Source organism: Procambarus clarkii, chromosome 16 (genome assembly GCF_040958095.1).
Source record: "Procambarus clarkii isolate CNS0578487 chromosome 16, FALCON_Pclarkii_2.0, whole genome shotgun sequence".
Taxonomy (NCBI): domain Eukaryota; kingdom Metazoa; phylum Arthropoda; class Malacostraca; order Decapoda; family Cambaridae; genus Procambarus; species Procambarus clarkii.
Window position 1 is genome coordinate 17,630,824 of NC_091165.1, and position 24,306 is coordinate 17,655,129.

A 24,306-nucleotide genomic window follows, 5' to 3' on the forward strand; every position below is an offset into this window, starting at 1 on the left:
TTCTTTTTAGGAGAACAGGTTGACCTGTTATATAACCTTAAATCCTTGATCACCAGCAACTATTGTACCCATTACGGTAACACACGATACATTACAATGGGGTCAGAGCCGTGTTAAAAGGATTGTGGGCCTCTGGCATAGCAATGTCCTGGGAGCTCTCTAGACAAATGATGGGCCCCGCTCTTCTGCTAAAGTGCAGGATTACCCTTCAAGATAGTTATGTACAAATTATTTATAATATAAAAATAATTTGAAACGGAATTTGAATCCCATGCCTTTCTAGCGGGGGTCGAGTAATTATCCAACTTTGCCAAGAGAACAATGTCCACGGGGCCCCTTGAATTGTGGTTGACAATTTATATGACTGGCATGGATCGCCTAATTCATCTATGTTCAAGTGGCAGCCCAAAGAAGGCTTAAAGTTTCAGTTTGGGCAACGGTTTGGCGCCTCTGAAATCCTCCCTTATTGGGCTAGCCCGTGACCCTTCTTCTTCTTGATACGTGCTGTTTGCAAGAAAGTTTTCCCTCCCGATGACTACACGAGTGATGTTGCCAGATGCAAAGCGCACAGTGGCATATCAATGTTCAGTATTTGGCAGAGGTTGAAAGCAATCGATGTCTTCTATTTGTGTGTGGATAATGAGAAAAATAATCATATGATTAGAAATGGACTTAGGATGGCAAAGTTGAGGGGTACAGCCCCGCTCCTGTGCCAGGTAAGTTCACTACGGGCCCATGCTACTTGGAACTTTTTGTTTCTAGTAGCTGAATCTTAAACAACAACAACAACAACAGAGGGGTAGTGTTAAAAGTAGTATCCAAGTTCCAGTTCCATCTGGACTGCTTCCCTGTGGTTCATTGTCTCAGCTGTTGGGGGGGGGGGTCCTCTTCGGTCCATGGCTCTTTGGGGCTGGTCGCTTCGGGTGGCTCTTCTGCTGAGTTCTCAGAGTTTAACTCTCCACGCTGTTCACTTTCAGAGTGTGTCCAACGTTCTGGCAAATGGCCTGTCGCGCTTCATTCCTCTTTCCACAGAGTGGATAGTCAACGCCGCCTCCTTCCTTTGGCTTTGCTGGATGTACGAGCGCCCGGAGGTGGACCTCTTCGCGTCGGCATGGTCTCGGCGTCTCCCTTTGTACGTGGCGCTGTTCCTCGACTGGAAGGCCATCACAGTAGATGATTTTCGGCAGGACTGGTCGAGGTAGGGGGGTTCCTGTACCTCTTTTTCCTGTCCAGCTGTTGCTCCAGGTCCAAGCTCGCTTAGAATCCTGTCTGGGGACGGTGATTCTCCTGGCTCCATGGTTGTCGCCCAGCCTTGATTTCAGGTATTACTTGCTCGGTGTCAGAACCACTGTGTTTTTCCACAGCTCCACCTCTTCCAGTAGATCGCGCCAATAAGATACCTCGTCGGTTCGCCTTGCTGCTCAGCACTATGCGTTTGGTCTATCTAAAGTGCAGCCACCTCATCACCATCTATATAATATATATAGATATTAATATAAAACACCATCGATATAAAACACAGACAGTATGGTTTTCGATCTGGAAGATCTTGTGTAAAGAACTTACTCAGTTTCTATGATCGAGCCACAGAGATTTTACAGGAAAGAGATGGTTGGGTTGACTGTATCTATCTGGACCTAAAAAAGGCTTTTGACAGATTTCCACATAAGAGGTTGTTCTGGAAACTAGAACATATTGGAGGGGAGAAGGTAAGCTTCTAACATGGATCTATCTTGAGGTTATCTTGAGATGATTTCGGGGCTTTTTGGTGTCCCCGCGGCCCGGTCCTCGACCAGGCCTCCACCCCCAGGAAGCAGCCCGTGACAGCTGACTAACACCCAGGTACCTATTTTACTGCTAGGTAACAGGGGCATAGGGTGAAAGAAACTCTGCCCATTGTTTCTCGCCGGCGCCTGGGATCGAACCCAGGACCACAGGATCACAAGTCCAGCGTGCTGTCCGCTCGGCCGACCGGCTCCCAAATGAAAAATGGATGAAAAATTTCCTAACTGATTAGAAAAATGAGGGCTGTAATCAGAAGCGATGTATCGGATTGGAGGAATGTCACAAGTGGAGTACCACAGGGTTCAGTTCTTGCACCGGTAATGTTCATTGTCTACGTAAACGATCTACCAGATGGAATACAGAATTATATGAACATGTTTGCTGATGATGCTAAGATAATAGGGAAGATAAGAAACCTAGGTGATTGTCATGCCCTTCAAGAAGACTTGGACAAAATAAGTATATGGAGCACCACTTGGCAAATGGAATTTAATGTGAATAAATGCCATGTTATGGAATGTGGAATTGGAGAACAAAAACTCCACACAACCTATAAATTATGTGAGAAATCTTTAAAGAATTTTGATAAATAAAAAAGGAATCTAGGGGTGGTTCTAGATAGAAAACTGTCACCTGAGGACCACATTAAGAACATTGTGCGAGGAGCTTATGCTACACTTTCTAACTTCAGAATTGCGTATAAATACATGGATGGCGAAATACCAAAGAAATTGTTCACGACTTTTGTTAGACCAAAGCTAGAATATGCAGCGGTTGTGTGGTGCCCATATCTTAAGAAGCACATCAACAAACTGGAAAAGGTGCAAAGACATGCTACTAAGTGGCTCCCAGAACTGAATGACAAGAGCTACGAGGAGTATTTGTGCTTGGGGTTCTACTACCCAAAATCATTTACGTCCTCTAATTACTCAACACAAAGCTGCTATTAGGACAATATCTAACTCTGGCCCCAGACATCACTCCGTACCCCCTACTCAAATCTCTGAATATGTTAGATATTAAGTCACTGCACATCCTCTCATGTGTATTTTATATATATAAAACGCTGAACTGTAATGTCAATCCTGACCTTGAAAGCTTCCTAGAAGGTTGTAACAGATCCCATGAGCACCACACCAGAAACAAATACCTATTTGATATTCCAAGAGTACAACTTGATCAAACTAGAAATGCTTTACAAATCAAGGGACCCAAAATGTGGAATGACCTTCCCAATTATGTTAAAGACTGTACCTCTCCCAACCAGTTTAAGATAAAAACTAAGTACTACCGAATAAACTCCATGTAACCTACCTCACACCCAACATGTCAACCCATGTCTTCCATTTTAAACACTGCTGTTTGTTGACCAAATTGTATTTTTGCTATTTTTTCTGCCATGTTCCCCCCCTTTTTTTATTTGTTTATTTTTTCAACACAATTTATACTTTAATCTTAATTAGTATTAAGTTTTAGTCTTAGTGTTTTTCCTGCCCGAAACGCTTTGCGTAATAGTGGCTTTAGGCATTGTATGTACTAGCTCTATCTATAAATCCATCAACATTTTGTATCTCACCTTGTATGTATGTACTTTACCTGAATAAATATTTGATTTGATTTGAGAAGTTAGAGGCATTAAATATGCAAAACAAGAAGATAGAAGAAAAAGGGGCGATATGATCACTAAGTACAAAATAGTAACAGGAATCGATAAAATTGATAGGGAAGAATTCCTGAGACCCGGAACTTCAAGAACAAGAGGTCATAGATTTAAACTAACGAAACAAAGCTGCCAGAAAAATATAAGAAAATTCACTTTTGTAAACAAAGTGGTAGACGGTTGGAACAAGTTAGGTGAGAAGGTGGTGGAGGCCAAGACCGTCAGTAATTTTAAAGCGTTATATGACATTGCTGGGAAGACGGGACACCACGAGCGTAGCTCTCATCCTGTAACTACACTTAGGTAATTACCATTTATATGGTGATGTGGTGGCTGCTTTAATGATGTTCCACTTGCGGTCTTCTTCTCAGTGACAGTATGAAGTTTCTTGGCGGTCTTTCCATCCCTTTCTTTCTTCCCAAAGGTTTACATCCATTTCGGACCAGGTTGTTTTGTCCTTTCTCTCATGACTTTTTCTAGATCGGCATCTCATGCCAAATACTGTCGTTTTTATCGTGCGACATTGGTGGAGCCTCTCCAGCTTGTATTCAGGGTGGATGTTGCTTCCGCTCTGTTCCACAACCTTTCACGTGCATTTTTTCACCACCGGCCTGCTCATGCCCTGCCTGAGCCTTATAGGTCTTTAGACTGTGTGTTCTTTCTTTTCTTTCTTCTCCTCACTTTGCTGTGGCCCCTTCGGTTAAGGAATGCTTTTGGAAGGCCTGGTTTTTGTTGACCTTGGCCTCTGGGGGTCGGGTTGGGGAGCTTCATACTCTCCTCTGACGCTGGGGGTTCGTTTGGTCCAGGTGGTTATTTTGTTCATTTGCAGCCTTCTTTTCTGGCGAAGAATGAGACCGCGGGCTTGCGGAGGGGTCTATTGGTTGTGGATGCTTTGTGGGTTAGGCAGGGGGGTGCATCATGTGTTGTGTCCGGTGGACGCTCTTTGGGTGGATCCAAATTCCCTGGCTCCCTGTTCCAGGGCTCGTGTCTCAGGTTGTCCGTAGTGTCATAAAGTCCAGCCAGCCTGTGGTCTACCCTCGTGACCATGACATTCGGAAATTTGCTGCCCTCGCAACAGTTTTTGGCAACATGTCTATGGGCGTATTTTTATTAACATTACAATAATATTTACATTATTTTATTTACATTTATTTGTATTACATTTGGGCGTAGGGATTTTAGAGGTCGAACAGGGTCCTGGCCGCTAGGTATTTAGTGAACATTCTGGTTCCTTCCCGGCTCTGTGGTGCCTGTTACGGCAGTCTGTCTCTTCTTTGTCTTGAGACCTGGGGTGCTGCTACCTCCCAGGTAAGTTCCTCCTTTTACTTTGGGTAGTTAGCTTCAGGAAGCCAATGGGGCTCCCTACAGAAAACCAGTGCTGAAAGTAATGAAACACCATTTTCTGGAGAGCCCCATACGCTCCCTGACACCCTCCCTCCCTCTGATTGGAGGTTTTTCATCATTCAAGAACTGGAGTGGTGGGCTGCTGGCTTCCCTTCCTTTCCCCATGGTAGGGGGGACGGGGTTGCGCTAACGAGTGGAACTGCTAGTCGCATGAAGGGTTGCTCATTTGGTTTCTTTCCAGAGGGAGATATTTTGATCTTTTGGGATCTAGATTGCACAGGTTAACCAGTCAGTGTTCTGTTTTGATTCACCTACCTTTCTGGGTTCTTCCTCAGTCGATGGCAATTATGACATACTTTAAATGTAAAGTGCTCATAGGCCATTGCTCCCTGCGCCTCTCCGAGGGATCCAGGTTCTGGCTCGTGGTTCCTGGTAGGCACAAGAACTCCTGTGACTGATGACCCCAAACTAATATACCACATATGAGTTGAGATAGCTTTAGGAAGCCTCCAGATTTCACTCAGAATGGCATTTCATTACATTCAATACTGTTTCTGGGGGGAGCCCCTACGGCTCCCCGGAGCTATCTATGGCGGATATGGATACCCTAACTATTTTGTGTCAGTCGATGTGGGTGGAGTTCTAGGCCTACCGGGGACCAGGAGCCAGAACCTGGCCCCCTCACAGAGGCACGAGGAGCAATGGCCTCGTGATGATTTGGAGCATTCTGTATGTTGTCATCTTGCGAGGTTTTTCTTTCCCTTTTGTTTTTGCCTGGGGGGGGGGGAGGATCTGCCTTGTGTTCGCCTTCCCCTTGTATTAGGGTCGTTGTGTGGTGGCATCCCCTGCTTCGCCCCCTTTTCGTTCCATTTTATGTCTTCCTACCCCTCTCCTACACATTGTTGTGTATCTTGGTAGATGCATATTGGCTATTCTCATGCTCGTGCTAGGTTGGGATGTCTTCTAGTTCTGTTTCCTGTTGTAAAACAGGCCCGGAACAGTTCCGGTGTAGCTTTGAGTTTTTCCTCTTCTCCTTGTCTGTCACTACCAGCTTCTGTGTTGCGATGTCTGCTGGTGTATATATAGTTTTCTTATCACCCACCCCTGCCCCTACCGTTCCTTTTCGTTGGGGTCGGGGGCGCTTGGCTTCTGGCCCTGGCTACGCCTTTTCTTTGTTTCTTTTCGGACAGTACGTTTTTGTTTTAGTGCAGTACGTGTCTTTCATTGTTCTTCCTTCCTTTCTCAGTGACGCGTGCTTCGTTCTACCCTGCTGGGGTTGGTGGTGCCGCTCCTGCAGGTTGCGGTGTCACTGTTTTCACTTCGTGTCTCAGTTTCCGACTCGTGGTGCTCAGTTCCTTGTTGGCTTCTGCCAGGGCCTTGGCTCTTAGGTTTTTCGCTGCCCTTTTTGCCCTTGCTGTTTGTGGAGTTTGCAGTTGGCAGTTTCTGCAAGCAGCGGCTTCTTGTCGTCTGTTGTCGGGCTTATTGTTCCTTCAAGGGTCCCTGGGGGGAGGGTGGGGGGGGGGGCCTCCCGGATGGGTCGTTCCTGCTTGGACGAGTTGGTTCTTCCCAGCTCGGCGGGTTTGGGTTCCTGGTTCCCTGGCGGTCGTTCCTTTTAGTTCTTTGACAGCCTTAGTTCCGTTGCGGCTTATACTTGGTGTCCCACCCGGAGGTTTTCCCATGGCTCCGCCCTTTTACGTGGTCGGTCCGGTCCATGGCGGGCCTGGTTCAGTCTTCTCCTCGAGTCTTCTGGTCTGGTACTTTTGACTCCAGTCTCTCACCATCTGGTTGGTGATCAGGTGGCTATTTTGAATGTGTCCCACCTGCATGCTTCGTCTTGGTGGCGGTATGGTTTTTTCTACCAGTCCTTTTTCTCTCTTTATAGGTGTACTGCACTCTTTATTGTGGTCTTGTCCTTCTCTTGTGGTGGTTCAGGGCCGTCTTCTGGCCGCATACCGTCGCCCTGTCTCGTGCAGCACTGGCGGAGCCACTACGAACTGCTCTGGTTTTGTTGTTCTGCACCATTCGCGGGTTGTTTCGGGCATTGTTCACCTCCGACCTGCTCATGCCCCAGCTGAGCCGTCCTGCTCTTGGGCAGGGTGCTCTTTTCTCTATTCCCTTCGGTTTGTTGTGGACTCTTCGATTCCGGACGGGTATCTGGGGTTGTTGCTGCTTGGTTGTTGGGCCGGGGTGCTTCTTCTCGTGTCCGGTTGCGGCTCTCTGCCGTTCTTTGCACGCCACGGCCTCTGAAGCCGGGCTGCGCTTTGGGTTGATCCGGTTTCTCTTCCCCTGTTCTCAGGTTCGGGTCTCTCCGGTCGTCCGCTGGGTCCTTCTGTCTAGCCGGCCAGCTAGTTGGTGGAGAAACGTACAGTAGTGTAATGAGAGTGTGATCAGACCCTGTGATAGGTCTGGGTGTTATGTACTCACCTAGTTGTGCTTGTGGGGGTTGAGCTTCAGCTCTTGGTCCCATCTCTCAAGTGTCAATCTACTGGTGTGGTGTTGAAGATGTGCACTTACCTGCTCGTAACAATAAGGTCTGGTTTATTTTGTCTCTTTTTTTTTTTTTAGGTATAGTTGGTGTTGTTAACTGTGGAGGTTCATGGTGATGTGGTGGAATGTATTGTGTGTTGAGGTCTGCCATCAGAATAACAGGGATGTTTGAGTGATTTAAAAGTGATGTTGTCTTCATTGGCAGGCTAGTGTTTAGATGAATGTGTTGTGCAAATCATGAGTGCTCTTTCATGTGTGTGTATCTTGATGGCTATGAAGTGCTTGTGAAGCCAAGGTGTGTGTAAAGGATCATGTATGAATGTGGATTTGGTTAATGCAGTGACTCCCAAATGTGCCTCATCAGGCAACTAGTTGGTCTTGTGCTGCCTATCATCCTATGGAGGGTTATTAAGGCAACACAAGAGCTTACTGCCCAACCAGCAAGTATACTTAAAACACTGACCATAGTCCAGGACTAAAGTAAACTCTCAGTGTATGCACACCATGAAGTGGGTAACATTTCTGGGTGTATATCCATGTAGTGACTGGTGTTTGGTGTAACCATACTGTTTGATTTTGAGAGCTTGTAATGTACAGTATGTGCTGCTTAAAATCAGCACGTTAGGTCTCTGTCTCAATAAAATCAACAACCATGTGGAGAATGGATGCCCTATTGAATTGTACAATTTTTAAGAATGTCTTTTGTATGTGTACTTTTGTCTTACATGGCGCTCTTTGACATTCATGGTACCAAGTCATCAGGATAAACAAGCTTTTTGTATTGTTTCCCTTCTGTTGTTAAGTTAACCCTTGTGTTGCTCAGGGCTAATTAGCATTTGTCACCCACAGGCACATACCAAAAAAAAAAAAATCTTCTAAACCTATTAATTTGTGTTCTCTGATCATGGGAAAAATAATAAAAAAAATCCTAAGTGGCATATATTGCTCGCTATAGGGCAGGGAAATCTGGCAAAAAAATTGGCGCCGACTCAGCGTGCGTCCCAGGCGGTCTGTTCCTCCCCAGCTGTCAGGCAGGAGTGGCCACAAAGAGATAATTACCTAATTATTTCAATGTCTCTGATTGATTTTTCGTAGTTTTTTTGCTGTAATATTATTCAATAGTGTGTAGTGTGATATATTTATATAATAAAATGTGTGAATCATCGCTGTACTCAAAATTATGGTGTGCATATTGTTGATTCAATTATGTTCATCAAACAGTGAACAAATACTTTGTCGGTTATTACACAATATACACAAGTTATATACTGTATAAGTATCTGCATGTTTTGTTCACCATAATGAGCCACTTAGCTGGTATAGTGAGTCCATGCACTAAAATTTCACCCCCAACAATACTGTTTGTGGTGTTATTACCTTATATATACACACATTATACAGTGGTACCTCGGCTTACGAGCGCCCCTGGTTAAGAGTTTTTTGGGTTACGAGCAGGATTTGCTCGGAAAATTTGTATCGGGATACGAGGGTTGCCTCAGGTTACGAGTTTGTTGATACGTGTACGGGCCGACGTAGTGCATGGTGGCACGGCGATCGCCGCTCAGTTTGCCAGTGCCTCGTGCCCACTATCCTGCCTGAATTCTTCACAAGGATTTACAGTTTTTTGTCGGATTTTTGGCCATTTGAGCATAAAAGTTGTTATTATATATCTCGCCATGGGTCCCAAAAAAGTCAGTGGTAAGGTTCAACCTAAGAAAATAGTTGAGTAGAGGATGTCCCTTCTTCATTAAGAAAATGTGTGAAGTGTGGGAAGAACTGTTGAAAAAACTCACCCCAGATAAAGCTGTAGCAGGCCATTGCATTGACCTGTTAAATGACAATGTGATGTCTTACTACAGACAAGTGTTAAAATGTAGGGAAAAACAAGTGTCTTTAGACAGATTCTTAGTAAGACTAGCAAGCAGTGAGCCACAAGCAGGTCCTAGTGGTATGCAGGCAAAATGTGCCAGAGAAGTCCTCACTGCCTGATGTTATAATAGATGGGGACTCCCCTTCCAAACAGTAACACCTCTCCTCCTCCCCCTCCTCACCAGCTTCCATGCAGCAGTCATCAGCAAGGGTAAGTAATAACTTGAACATAGTTTTGTAGTGTAGATTTAGATGAATTAGGTATAAAATTTAGTTTGAAGTAAGGTTTTTGGGTAGTCAGGAACGGATTAATTCATTTCCCATTATTTCTTATGGGGAAATTAGCTTCGGGTTACGAGCTGTCTCCAGGAATGGATTAAACTCTTAAACCGAGGTACCACTGTATATACGTATCTACATGTTTTGTTCACCATAACTGTTCAACTAAGCCAGTATAGTGCCCAAAGAGCATAGTGGCCACCCCTACCAACATGACAAATCATGCAGATGTTGCCACCCCCAGCATCAAAATGGCTTCTCCATCACACTTCTTTTGCTGTTATTACACTGTATACACGTTATATATAAGTATTTACATTTGTGTTCACCATAACGATCCACTAAGTTGGTATGCTGAGTGGCAGTGGCAGCCAGTGGCTGCCACTTCCTCCCTCCCTCCCTCACCTCACCTGATTTGCCACCATTCTCCTCCCACAATACTGTTTTTGCTTTTACTGTATTCCCTATATACAGACGTTATAAGTATCTGCATATTTTGTTCACCACAGCGAACAACTAAGCTGGTATAGTGAGTCCAGACAGTAAAAGGTGGTCATACAGAGTCAGCAGACAATGCTACCTCCCTCCCCACCAAGATTACTCCTCCCACTACAGCACTAATTATCACAATAATCCTGCTATTATCAGAATCCTGGTCATTTTTATCACAGTCAGGGGTGCTCTGTAATACTATCATCACTAAATTATAGCATGAACATATATATTATGGCATTTTTAGGCAATGCTGTGGTCACAAGCTGACAGAAGTGCTGTGAGCTCATGCTGCGTGCATCAGGCTTGGTGGCTCACTCAATACTGAGGCCCTCACACCCGGGAATTTGGCCCACGATTTTTTTTTAAATGGCGTCTGTTTACAAGTGCCCTGATGAAGGCGAGGTGAACCCCGTATATCCGCAGGCCTTTTAAATCTTGCATAGTACTCCAACACATCATATGATGTGTTGTGCAGTTTAAGGGTTAAGGAGGTTGTCATGCCATGGAGCTCAGACCTAGTCAGAGAGGAATTTTTAGAGAAGTGTAAGGGAAAGTTTAGGATCTTTATTGATAGGTGTCTTGTTGTATTGTTGGCAGGGAAGTGGTAGCTGCCTACTTTCTCCACCTATTTTTACACTCCCTCCTCCATGTACTTCATTCATAACAAAGCTGTCCATATCTTCCACTTTAAATATTTTGGATTGTTCTTTATCTCTTGTATGGCTTTCTCTTCCAATTGAACTTCGTTATTCTGGTATAATCGCTCCTGCTTTTTGCTCTATTTCTTTAATCTCCCTTTTAAATTATTTTTTTCTTTGTTGGAATAGTCGTGTCTATTTTTCCCGTCTTTTGTAGTGTTATTGCATTCTCTAACTTGCTCCTCTTTCTGACCCTCAGCAAAAGAAAACATTTCAAGTAGACTTTTTTGTTGGGCATTTTGGAATAATTTTGTTTTGGATTTTTTAATTGAGTTTGTTGGGCGAATGGTAACTCTTAACACTTTCCCTGGGCCGACGGGCTCACCGCAAGGTCTTTTGTCATGGATTGGCTCTGTTCTTGATCAATATTCATCTGGAAGTCAACTTGCAGTGTTATAAAGCAGGTAACAACAAATACCCGAGATAAAATAACTGGAATGGGGAAACTTTTTGAATCGAGGGGAGGCCACGGCTGTCACAAAAACAGTGAGCCTACAGCGTGGGTGGGTACCCACACAGCAGGGTCAGAATGTCACGTGGGGTATACAGAGAATGGCAGGACATTGGCACGCATTTTAAAACAAGTCCCATTGTATTCGGACAATAAATGGAATTTTTACAAATACTGTATTTAAAATTAATGATGCCGTTTGCGTCCTTGGGCACTCCAAATTTTGGTTCTGTGACGGAATTTGCAGCATCAGGCAGCGAAAGTGTTAATATGGCACCAATCACATTTTGCATAATTTTTGTATACGGGCATATATTTCAAGAAATAGTAAAGGGCCTTGGGAAAGCCACTGAGCATATTTAATCCTTAAGTTTTTTATTTATTTTATTTATTTATACTGTATATACAAGAGTTCTTCACATTCTTCTACAGCCACTGGCCCGAAATGCTACGCGTACAAGTCCTTAATCCTATGTTCCATGGAATATGACCCTGCAAAAAATTGTTTAACAACCAAGTACCCATTTTATTGTTGAGTTAAACAGAGGCTACAGTTAAGGATTTGTGCCCAGTAAATCCTCCCCGGCCAGGATACGAAACCAGGACAAAGCACTCGCGAAACGCCAGGTGAGCGTCTTAACCACTACACCACAGGGACTGCTGCGCAAAACATCATATGAAGTCAGACATAGAGCTCAGTTTTTTACATTTGCTGAAACGTTTTCATATGTTTTGTGCATAATCTACAAGGCAAATGCTCCAACTTTGTCTAAATGATACCAACGTAACTTGAAAAACAAGAATATAAAAAATAATTATAAAAATTGAATATTGAAAATGTCAGGTTTTGAAATCAGCTTCAAAAATATAAAATATCACCAATTATTCATTTTGTGTTATTATGCTTTCAAAATAATATCTGGTCTTCATTTTCATATACAGTATTTAAAATAAAAGTTCTCAGTATCGTTTACTGTAACAAAAAATTATCAATATGGCCCTTGAAATATGTGCAAATCTAAACACCAAAAATTTATAACTCCAAACGTTTAGGGGTTTATGAAAAATCGATTCTATAGGGACTATACAGACAGCTGTGCACACTATACATAAAAATGGTGAGAATCAGTCATAAACTAGATTTTTGGATACTGAAGCTGAAATTCTAGTTATAGATATAATTGAAGTTGAAGTTATCGACAACGAATAAGGCAGTTCTAATTCATAAATTTTCTTGTATGTTTTAATAAACATTATTTGGCATTCGTACTCGAATGTGTGAAAGTTGTAGGTCAATATGTGTTGAAATGATAAGAAAAAAATCCCCCCCCAAAACAAAATATAGGGATAATTATAATAATTATAATGATTTAGGGGATACATGGTATACTTTATATAAGTGAAAAAAAAACCTAAACTGGTCCCTAATCATCAAAACAACCTAAAGAGACAAAGAAAATAGTTTGAAATCTGAGAAAAAATCAGCCAAAAAAAATTCAGTCTCAAGTTCTGCAAGTTGTGATGATTTATTTGTTGACCAATTTCATTCTATCTTCACATAGATAGGGGCTGGTATGCACTCTCCAGGATGTGAAGGTTACAACAAAATCAGATAAAAAAGAAAAAACAATCTTAAAAAAAAAAATTCCCTAAAAGAAAAGAAATTTTGAACATTGATGAAAGTAACAGATATTAACATTGGGCAATGTATTTATGATATATAACAAAATAGAGCATAGCAATATACAGTTGTACCTCGGCTTACGAATGCCCCTCTTTACGAACTTTTCGGGTTATGAGCCCGATTTCTTCGGAAAATTAGAATCGGGTTACGAACTTTACCTTGGGAAACGAGTTTGTTGATATGCGTATGGCCAATCTAGTGCGTGGTGGCATGGCGATCATTTACCAATAGATGTCTGGCACTTCAGTTTACCAGTGCCTCCCGCCTAGTGACAATCGTGCCAGAATTCTTTGCAAGGATTTACAGTATTTTCGGATTTTTGGCTATTTGAACATAAATTTTGTTGTTATATATCTCGCCATGGGTCCCAAGAATGCCAGTGGTAAGGTTCAAGACAAGAAAACACAGGTGAGAATGACCATAGATGAAAAACTAGAGTTCATTCGTAAATATGAAAATGGTACACATGTTGTTGAACTAGCTAGGCAGTACAACAAATCTTCAGGGGGAGGAGGAGGAGGCAGTAGAGGATGTCTCTTCCTCATTAATTAAGAAAATATGTGCAGTACAGGAAGAACTGCAAAGTTTTGCTGACAAGAATCACCCAGATAAAGCTTTAGCAGGCCGTTGCATTGATCTTATTAATGACAATGTGATGTCTCACTACAGACAAGTGTTACAAAGAAGGGAAAAGCAATCTTCAATGGAACGATTTCTAGTGAGAAAATCAAGCAGTGAGCCAGAAGCAGGTCCTAGTGGTATGCAGGTAAAACGTGCCAGAGTGTGTACCCGAGAGAAGTCATCACCGCCTGATGTTATAATGGAAGGGGACTCCCCCTTCCAAACAGTAACACCACCTTCCTCCTCTCCTCACCGTCTTCTATATGCCAACAGGAGTGGGCGCCTGACAGTTGGGTGGACAGCACTTCGGATTCGTAGTCCTGAGGTTCCGGGTTCGATCCCCGGTGGAGGCGGAGACAAATGGGCAAAATGTTTCTTTCACCCTGATGTCCCTGTTACCTAGCAGTAAATAAGTACCTGGGAGTTAGATAGCTGCTACGAGCTGCTTCCTGGGGGGTGTGTAACAAAAAGGAGGCATGGTCGAGGACCGGACCACGGGGACGCTAAGCCCCGAAATCATCTCAAGATAACCTCAAGGAGTCATCAGTAAAGGTAAGTAATAACTTGTACATATTTTTGTACTTAAGATTTCGGTGAATTAGGTATAAAATTTACTTTGAAGTTAATCCGTTCCAGACTCCCCAAAAAATTAATTCATTTTTCATTATTTCTTATGGGGAAATTCACTTCAGTTTACAAATTTTTGGGTTACAAGCCATCTCTGGGAACAGATTAAATTCGTAAGCTGAGGTACCACTGTACTTACTCATTATTATTTGTGTTGTTATATATTACTCAGCAATGCTATAAAGGCACTGGCTGCATATCCACTTTGTGGACACTTCTTACTACTATTCTTCTTCTTTTGTGCATTAGACAGGTGCTTGCATCTCTTTATTACTGCATTATCCAGCAGTTCCAGTTAATAGGAGCTGTTCTCCTTATCAACAAAATGTTCTTCTTTTTTTAAAAATTTGTCTAAAATCAATTTCTGAAAATATTTTGATGAAAGTTTCATGATGCAGAAACCAACAAGTTGGAGATTTGTTTAACTTTTTAAGTAATTTTTACATAAATATTTTTCGCTTCCCTACCCCTTTTGCTGAGCAGTTTAAGGGTTAAAACCAAACTCTGTTTCATTATAAATTTAAGATACCCTTTTTTTAATTCACAAATATTGATAATTTTTCCTTTGAAAATGAAGTTTGAAGGCTAGGGTGTGGTAAATATGCTAGGTGTAGTTAAATCTTTTTACATACAGGTTTTGGTAGTTGTCCGCTACGTAGCCTTCCTGGCTTGGTGCCTTGTTTGAAAATTATTTACTTGCTAGTTGTCCTTCATTTCACATATTGAAATTAAGATTTTGCTCGGTGAAATCTGCCCAAAAGGCATAGTGTGTGGGAAATATTAGGGGTATGAATGGTAACACTCTTAATATGGCTCCAATCACATTTTTGAAGATACTGAATTTGATGGATGGACCTCAAGAAACAGTTGGAGCCTTGGGGGAAAGCTATTTTGGATATTTAAAACCAAATTCCATGGTTTGTTTTCATTTTTAGTTGGCAAGGTTTTTGTTCATTCATGTATGATCCTCCTATCTTTTGAAAATGAGTTTTGAGGCTGGTGAAGTGAGAAATATGCTAGATGTGGTTAAATTTTTTGGCAGACATTCATTTGGTAATCTATTATAGATGAAGCAAAATTTTCAAAGGGCATGGAAAATGCCCTGGAAGCATTTCCAATTGCAATGAATTGGTGGTTGTTCCCAAATAGGCATTGATTCAAGAGTGTACTCAATTGATAATTCATTAGTTAGGACCTGTACACTCAACTTCACTGCCAGCTGCATTACTTCTCACTATGGCATTATTTTCTATCCCTTATATTATTTTGAATTTTTGTTACTTGGTTAGACTTCATTGGTTGCCTTATGCTTCACTAGCACACTTATCATTTGACTGTCATATTATATGACTATGACAATTTATAAATTAGATGCTATGAACATAGGATCAAACTGTGTTATTTAAACAGTAATACTTTTATTAAAGTATGTACATTACATACACAGACTGCAATATGATTGCCTTCATTGATACAAGGCAATTAGAAACTTGTATTCCCATCACTGATATACAAAATTATTTCAAGTAATATTCTGTAAAGCAAAAATATCATTCACTATTAAATATGATTACTAGCACCTAACTTAGTAGAGATTATGGGTCATTGTACTTTCTACTATCAACTTCTTAAAAGCTCCTATTATCCTGGCAAAAAGACTATCTTCACGGGGAACTTTGCGCACTAGTCGCCTGCACACACTCTTGGGTGAAGGAGGAGGAGCTTCTTCATAATCCATTTTGTGATCCTCTTCATCTTTTGTCTCCTGATCCAGCATATCCAAAAATGCTGAAAAGTAAAATTATATAATTAAAAACAAGTGTTAATTTGATTTAATATGTGAATAATACACCTGATGTGTGAGAGCCATTGTTCTCACACATCACTACTCTTTTAAGTAGTAGCAGTTTGTGATGAAAGAAGTTTGCTGTTTGTATATGACAACTCATGAAGAATAATGTACATCTAGTCTCAAGAAGCAGTGGGGTACTAATATGGATAATTTACTCAATTATAGTGGTGCTGCTGACTGTAGGAGTGCCAGTTATGGGCTGGAAACAGTCAATTATTCCCCGAGCTAGCTCCAGGCTTTACCTATGATACAGTTCACACATCATCAGGTGGCAATACCAGTTACCACAATTAGATACCTGCTAACACCAGCATCCCTCACATTTTGCCTGGTATTCACTCACTTCACATCACAGCACATCCTAAATTTTCCAACGTCGAGAAACTGTCCTATCTTAACCAACCAGAGAACCCAAAACAGAAAATGGTCCAGTATGTCAATTTCAAGAGCCAATACCATTTTCTAGTACGATAAATTTTGGCTTTATTTATTTATATATACAAGAGTTCGTACATTCTTGTACAGCCACTAGTACGTGTAGCGTTTCGGGCAAGTCCTTAATCCTATGTTCCCTGGAATACGACCCGCCAAATCGTTTAACAACCAGGTACTCATTTTACTGTTGGGCAAACAGAGGCTACAGTTAAGGATTTGTGCCCAGTAAATCCTCCCCGGCCAGGATATACGAACCCAGGACAAAGCGCTCGCGAAACGCCAGGCGAGCGTCTTAACCACTACACCACGGAAACTGCAAACATACTTTACTTTAGGTTAAGTATGCGTCAAAATGCTACACTCTATTGTAAGGACAGGTTACACAGAGCTTTGCAGAGGCTCAGTCAATTGAAAGTTTATTCCTTGGAACTTTGTTTCTGCACAAGAGGTCCGTAACTTTAGTTTTTGCTTCACAGGATGGTACCAAATAATTTGCATGTCTCTTCTATTTATGTACAGTACTTTGAGGTGGTGCCTTAAGTTTAAGGTTTAACTTAAGGGACTTAAGTACATTAAGTTAAACTTAACTTAAGTGCCTTAAGCTTAAGGTTTAACCCTTAAGTTATGGTTATTGTCAAATGTTGATCACCAGGGCAATGCAGTTATCATATGTTGATTTTAGGGTTTTAGTTATTATGGTGCACTTTTTGATCAAATGAAGTCATTTAATACATCCATATGGATGTAATGAAGTTAGCAGAATTATTTTCATGGTTCTAAGTTATCATTTTGAATTGCTTACTATGCGATGAGGTTATCATGCACTAGTGGCCTGCGATGATATAATAATCTGGGATTTCCTGCAAGTGTTTGAACACATTTGTGGACGACATTACCAGACAGCAAAGGTGTAGGTTGTAAGCCACTTTCTTTGAGCTGCATCAAGAACAGATATAACGTGCAATATAGGTATATGTATTACATTGCAGGCATACATACTCACTGCTTTTGTCAAATGTGTGTTTATGAAACAAGTTATTCCACACATTGTGCATCAACCTGGTCCCTGGAGGAAGCCAGGGACCTGGCTTCCTCCACATGTGCACAAAATCAAATGACTTGGTTTCTTCCCTGACATTTTTCTTACTTTTTGCATGCAAATGTATCATTTTATTAAAAAAAAAAAAAAAAAAAAAAAAAAAAAAAAAGTCAGACAGATTGGTGCCATAAATGACAGCTGCACACAAAGTATTAAGTGCTGATCTGATTCATGCAGACAGTAAATGGCCTCCATATTTTCTAGTTCTGATATCTTGCCTGTCTTGAAGAAGGATGCAAGGACAAAACAATATTCCGTGTGAGATATCGCTTGTACTTTTAAAGAATACATGTGCTAGTACTCAAGTACACTACAAGATGGCAGCTCAGGTCACCCAAGAGTTCAATCTGCTTGCTTCCTAACTTGCATGCTACTGCAAGATGCCCTTGATCCTCAAGGTGAAGAAAAGCAAAGAATGATATGTATTGAAAGCTACTGAGGCTGCCTAAAAAAAAGCATTTCATTAAATTCAACTTTTTGATTTGAAGGCTATCCATCAGTAGCTTCCTGGTATGTGCAATACTCCCTAAGCTACTTTTCAGTAGATATCATCTTTGGGCTGAAATAAGCATATTAATAAAGGAACAAAGATGGAGGGGCTAACCCATGGGGGTAAGAAGGCTGGAAACCCAAGGCTAGGGGAAAAGAAGGAACTAAGCAACTGGAAAGACACCCATGAGCCACACAGGCCTCCCGAGGATAGGGAAGCAACCACTAGATAACAACAAATTATTATACAAGCATTATTGCCAGACAATATAGTAATTTAAAATCTATAGGTAAAATCGCTACAATAGATGTCTAAATGTTACCAAGCCATGGGTAACTTACCATGGGTAACTATGACTTACCAAAGTTGCTTCTTGTTTTGTTTTATTAGGTCCCATGCAGAAATATACCTAAGTCTCTTGCTGGCCTACTAAGTGTTACTTCTTTCCAGTTTGTCTTATTTGGGCAGTGTATGAGTATTTATGATTCATATGTACACTTCAGTAAGATTGTGCCCAATGTGTTTAATGACAACTTCTGCTCTATTAAATCTATGTTGCAATCTTATTGGGGTTTATGCACTGTGATAGATAATGTTCCAGCAGTCTATTGGTCATTTCTCCACAGTGTTGATATTTCTTCTCATCTTCTGGAACCTGTGAGCCTATTTCCCATGCACATAGGTATCCAAGCCTGATGCAGTGCAAGTGCACTTCTGTTTTTCTACTGCTCCCTTTCATCAAAATATGTGGTTTGTAGTTGGTTGAATTCTTGTACTAACCAGAAGACCCAGATGTTGCAGCTGTTGTGTTGTGGTCACTATACATCTTCTGCATTACTCTATCTCTTAATTACTTGCTTATTGTGTGTTAGACTGTGGTATGTAAATGTCTACATTTCTTCTTAGTTGCAAATTTTGTAGCTTCATCTGCAATGTCATTTCCTATTATTCATACATGATTTGGCACCCTATTGATAAGTATCCGACGACCTTCACGTTTGATTACATAAATACAATGACATTTGTGGTCAGATGGATGTTGTCACTTTAGTGTTCTTGTTGCAAGATTTCAATGCCAGTTCTTGAATATGTATGTATGATATCATGTCAGTCTTCAGCAAGAGTATGTTCCAAAGCCTTTTGAATGGCTAGCATCTCTGTTTGTAAAGTTGAACACCCATTTGAGAGTCTCCAACTACAAAATTTCCTGCTTTAACTGCAGCTTAGGATTCTTGTCCCTGCTGGTCTACTGATCCATCTGTGAAGTATGTGAAGCTGTCAGATGCCAAGTTTGTTTCTATATTCATCTGTGCAATGTTGCATAGCCGATGGGGATTAGTCAAATTATAGCTCTTGAAGGAAAAAAGAATCATAGTCTGCTGGCAGCAATTTCCCAGGGGGCTTGCATAATGAAGTCTGCATGTATTTCGTTGACACCCCTCTCGGTGATTGTATTTGTGATCTCGAATGTATTGAGTGTTTAGCTGCTTGGTTGGCCAAGTCTACAATGATATTAACTACAGTACTGTATCACATTATTCACACTGTATTTGTCTTTTTTATTATTTATTAATAAGATGTCTTACACCAGCACCATGGTGCTGAAGGTGGAAAGAAAAAGTGTAAATATATCTTCATGGATAGAAAATTGCCATGATACACGAGTAGCTGTTGGTCAATGCTGTGACACTTGTGGTGTGAGGTGATGGAGCCAGCATCAGCTGGCTACACCACCACCCTTCCTCATTCTTTCTATGAGTTTACTCAGGCTTAATAGTGAAGAGCTGAAATGTGCAGGACACCTGGTTGACTAGTGCTGCCGTCTGGTGGCAGGATGGAGAAGCAACAGGGTGTAAACCCACTTTTGCCATTTTTTGGCTATGTTTTTCCTCGGTGTGTGTTGTCTGTGACACCCTCAGCTTGCTTGCCTCTATGAGAGGGTCAAGATCCTAGTGCCTGCTTCCAGTAGGTCATGAAAAATTCTAAGACACCAGGTGAGACGATTTTGGCCTTTGGTTACCAATGCATAAGCTGTGAGGAAGCAGTGAGGCCACCCTAGAAATGGTGTTGCATAACAAATATATATATATATATATATATATATATATATATATATATATATATATATATATATATATATATATATATATATATATATATATATATATATATATATATATATTTATATATATATATATATATATATGTCGTACCTAATAGCCAGAACACGCTTCTCAGCCTACTATTCAAGGCCCGATTTGCCTAATAAGCCAAGTTTTCATGAATTAATGTTTTTTCGTCTACCTAACCTACCTAACCTAGCTTTTTTTGGCTACCTAACCTAACCTTACCTATAAATATAGGTTAGGTTAGGTTAGGTAGGGTTGGTTAGGTTCGGTCATATATCTACGTTAATTTTAACTCCAATAAAAAAAAATTGACCTCATACATAGAGAAAAGGGTTGCTTTATCATTTCATAAGAAAAAAATTATAGTAAATATATTAATTCAGGAAAACTTGGCTTATTAAGCAAATCGGGCCTTGAATAGTAGGCTGAGAAGTGAGTTCTGGCTACTAGGTACGACATATATATATATATATATATATATATATATATATATATATATATATATATATATATATATATATATATATATATATATATATATATATATATATATATATATATATATATATTTATTTATTTATTTATTTTTGCTGCAATGGTCATTAGTAAATGGAACATGTTTACAATTCCAAAGCAACTGTAAAGAGCAAATATGACAAAATGTATAAGATGGGGGGTTCAAACAAGCATAGCTTTCATCATGTAATTAAAATTACTGTGGGTAAATGCACACTTGGTCACAAATGTTGTACTTACCAATTGATTTAGGAGCTGGTGCAGCTGAAAGAGCAGACTGTGCAGTAGCTACTCGGCCATACATCACAAGCAAATGAATGAGATCTTCTATAAGTGCTGGGAATGCTTTGCCAATACCCACCAAGGATGGCAATGATGCTTCCATTATTAAGAGTCTCTCCTCTTCACCCAAAACTGTTAATGAAAAAATTGTCATGATATTTAACACAGCATCTATTTTTATTTATATTCAACATAATAATTTTATATACCTTAATAACTGACAAAAATAAAACAGAGCACCGTGTGTAATGAAATGCCAAATCCACAAGGGCTGTGACGAGGATTTGAACCTGCGTCCGAAAGCATCCCTGACGCTGCTTAAATCGACTGAGCTACGACATGGTCAAAAGGAGTTGAAACCAAAATTCTACTGAACTTACTGGATCCTGCAGCCTCTCTGAGGCACAAACCAGGGCTTTACACAACTCACCCCATGCACTCAAGCTATGTCAATAGGCTGTTCTCCCTTTTCGCCCTTATTTCATTACACACAGAAATCACATTTGCGTGATGCATCAAATGAACAAATCCACAAGGGCCGTGACGAGGATTCGAACCTGTGTCCGAGAGCATCCCAGACACTGCCTTAATCGACTGAGCTACGACATGGTCAAAAGGAGTTGAAACCGAAGTTCTACTGAAATTACTGGATCCTGCAGCCTCTCCGAGGTACAAACCAGGGTTGGTACTGAATCAATTTCGATTAAGGTTCGTGGTCACCCAACCACGAACTCCAACCAATCTCTGAACCCCGGGAGAAGAGGAACATGCTAATAAGCGTCCTTGAGGTCTAGAGAAATCATCCAAGTGCCTGGCTCAAGAGGAAGCCGGACCTGGGACAACGTGGTCATCCGAAAGGAGAGGCAAGGAATCAAACGATTCAGATCGGACAAGTCCAGAATGAACTGAAGATTAGCACAGTCCTGTTTCGGAACTGGAAAAAAAGCGGGACATCCACTTGAGGGACGAAGTTGTGTCGACCACACCCAAGCGAACCCACGCCAAGATGACCCGACAGAGACAGGGAAGAAGCTTGGCCTACCAACCCAGAACCCACAAACTGAGGAGCCGCCCAATGCCACCAAAGGCCGGAAGAGATGACCCGATAAGCCTACAAATCATGGGACCAAGCATGGTCAGAGAGAGCAAGTCCCCTCCCCCCCACATTTCCCTCTCAACAGGGCAACCCGCAAAAGGGTCGACGTGACTGCTGAGAAGCCAAGTTCCGTACAGAGCAACCACTGCACCAACCAGGCGAAGAGAGCCCGGAGGACACACCAGCTCAGAAACTGGCACCAACGACCCACCTTGACCAACCGAAACCCAAGCCCTGGCATGACCACCCTGAGAAGACCGAGAACGGAGACTGGTGAGGGGACTGGATGGATAGTAAGAGGACTGGATGGATGGATGGATGGATGGTGGAAGGGGGGGGGGGGAATGAATGAATGGATGGATGGTGGGGGAGGGACAGAGGTGAGTGGATTTTCTCCCCCCCCCCCACCCACTGGGGCAGGTCAGTGGGAGGAAGGCTGGTGGGAGTTGGGGGGAGGGGGCCAGAGCGGGAAAGCAAATCTTTCAGAAACATCAGTCCTAGAATCATGTAAGGGAAGAACACATGGAGAGCAAGTGGGTGGGCAGGTAATAGTGAGAGTGGATGAGTAGTAGGGCAGGTGGCAAAGTGGGTGGATAGGCAGGCAGCAGTGGTTAGGCAGGTGTCAGTGTGTGCAACCAGCAGTGAGATTGTTGGCAGAGTGAGCATAGTTGGCTTGCAGGCAGCAGAACAAGTGTGTGGCAGATGATAGACTAATGAGGTGGGTGGCAGGGTGGGCACAGAGTGGATGGGTAGCAGGGCGGTCAGGAGACAGTGCGTGGGCAGATGAGTAGCAGGACGGGTGGTGACAGTGGGTGGGTGGGTAGCAGTGGGCAGGCTACAACCCACAAAAGTGGCATGAGTGGGCGAGCTTCCGACTAGGACTAACATAGGAGCTGGTTAACCCTGGTCCCTCCCCCATCCTGCACACCGGACCCTTCCCGCTACCTCCATCTCCTCATCCTCCACACTGGCCGCTCCCCAGCTGAACCCCTCCCAGCCATATGGACGGTATTAATACTCTGGGCTTCCTTGCTACCAGCTAATGGATCGGGAGGCATCGGGAGCCTGACATTAAACTCTTATTGTTTACTAACTGACTGGTTGCAACTCTGAAAGCCTGACTGTAAATGCTTAACTGGTTGCTACCAGAACTGTGAATGCTTGACTGCCTTTGGTTATGACTGCCTGTGACTGGTCTTGACTGTGAATGCTTGACTTACATGTTGTGACTAACTGTCTGTTCTGACTGGCTACCACATAAGTAGAGGCAGTGAAATGTGTGAAAGAAAAATCTGGAACCAGTAATGCAGATATGAATGTACTTAATAAGTGCAGGAGATGGTCCTTCTAAACACTCACCTCCTCCCCCCTCTCCCCACTCCCTCCTCAACGTCTCCCATATGCCAACAAGAGTCCTCAGTAAAGGTAAAGTGCAGTTAAAAGTTTACTTATGGTTTATATATTTATACCTGATTGTTTTGTGTTTGAAAAATATGAAGTAGTATTCTGTACAAAATGTATTTTTAAGTTAACATTTTTGGGTGAAACAGATTAATTATATTTACATTATTTCTTACGGGAAAATTCGTTTTGGTTTATGAACCGTTTCTGGGAAAGGATTAAATTCGTAAACAAAGGTACCACTGTATGTAAGAAAAACTTCTTAACACTTTCGCGCTCCGTGGAAACTCGCGGTTGACAGGGGGTAGGTAGCCCCTCCGTGCGGGTAAGCTCGCGGTGACACCCAAATGTGTATACTCGTTCCAGTTTTCTCACCTTAATTCTCGCGCTACGTCGCTCGTTTTGGTATCATTGTGTTCGCAATTAAATTCTCTACAGGTGTGTATAAATATAATGTCCAAAAGCCTAGCGTGACTCCCAACAGCAAAGCGTAAAGTCGGCCAAAAACGCACAAAATCAGTAACATGTGCATTCTCGTTCCATTTTTTTACCTTAATTCTCGTGCTACGTCGCTCGTTTTGGTATCATTGTGTTCGCAATTAAATTCCCTACAGATGTGTATGAATAAAATGTACAAAAGGCTGGAGTGCCTCCCCGCAGAAAAGCCTAAAGTTACCCGTGAACGAGCACCATTTTGTACATTGCAACCTAATGTTCAACTCGTTCAATTTGATAACATCAAATTTCGTGCTACGTCGCTCGTTTTGGTATCAAATTGTTCGCAATAAAAAGGCGAGTATTTTAAAACTAGTCCCAGAATAATAGAGCAATAACTGGATTTTTAACAAATATTTTAATTCTGGACGCTCATCATCACAAATTTATTTATATCTTTCCAGTGTTCTGACATAAATATTTGTGTTACATCTTTCATTTTGGTATCAAATTGTTCGCAATAAAACGGCGCGCATTTTAAAACTAGTCCCAAGATAATAGGACAATAAAT

General features: G+C 41.7%; 1 protein-coding gene across 2 annotated transcripts in view; it reads right to left on the bottom strand.

Moving 5' to 3' along the window:
• Window positions 1-15,401: 15,401 nt before the first annotated feature.
• The window catches only part of IntS2 (integrator complex subunit 2), a 96,451-nt gene continuing 87,546 nt past the window's right edge, over window positions 15,402-24,306 (bottom strand). For both annotated transcript variants that reach the window (XM_045745558.2, XM_045745559.2), the window contains exons 19-20: window positions 20,762-20,935; window positions 15,402-15,788 (exon numbers count right to left, since the gene is read on the bottom strand). In XM_045745558.2, the coding sequence (XP_045601514.2) occupies window positions 15,586-15,788; window positions 20,762-20,935 (377 nt within the window). In that variant the 3' untranslated portion in view covers window positions 15,402-15,585. The remainder of the gene's footprint in view (window positions 15,789-20,761; window positions 20,936-24,306) is intronic.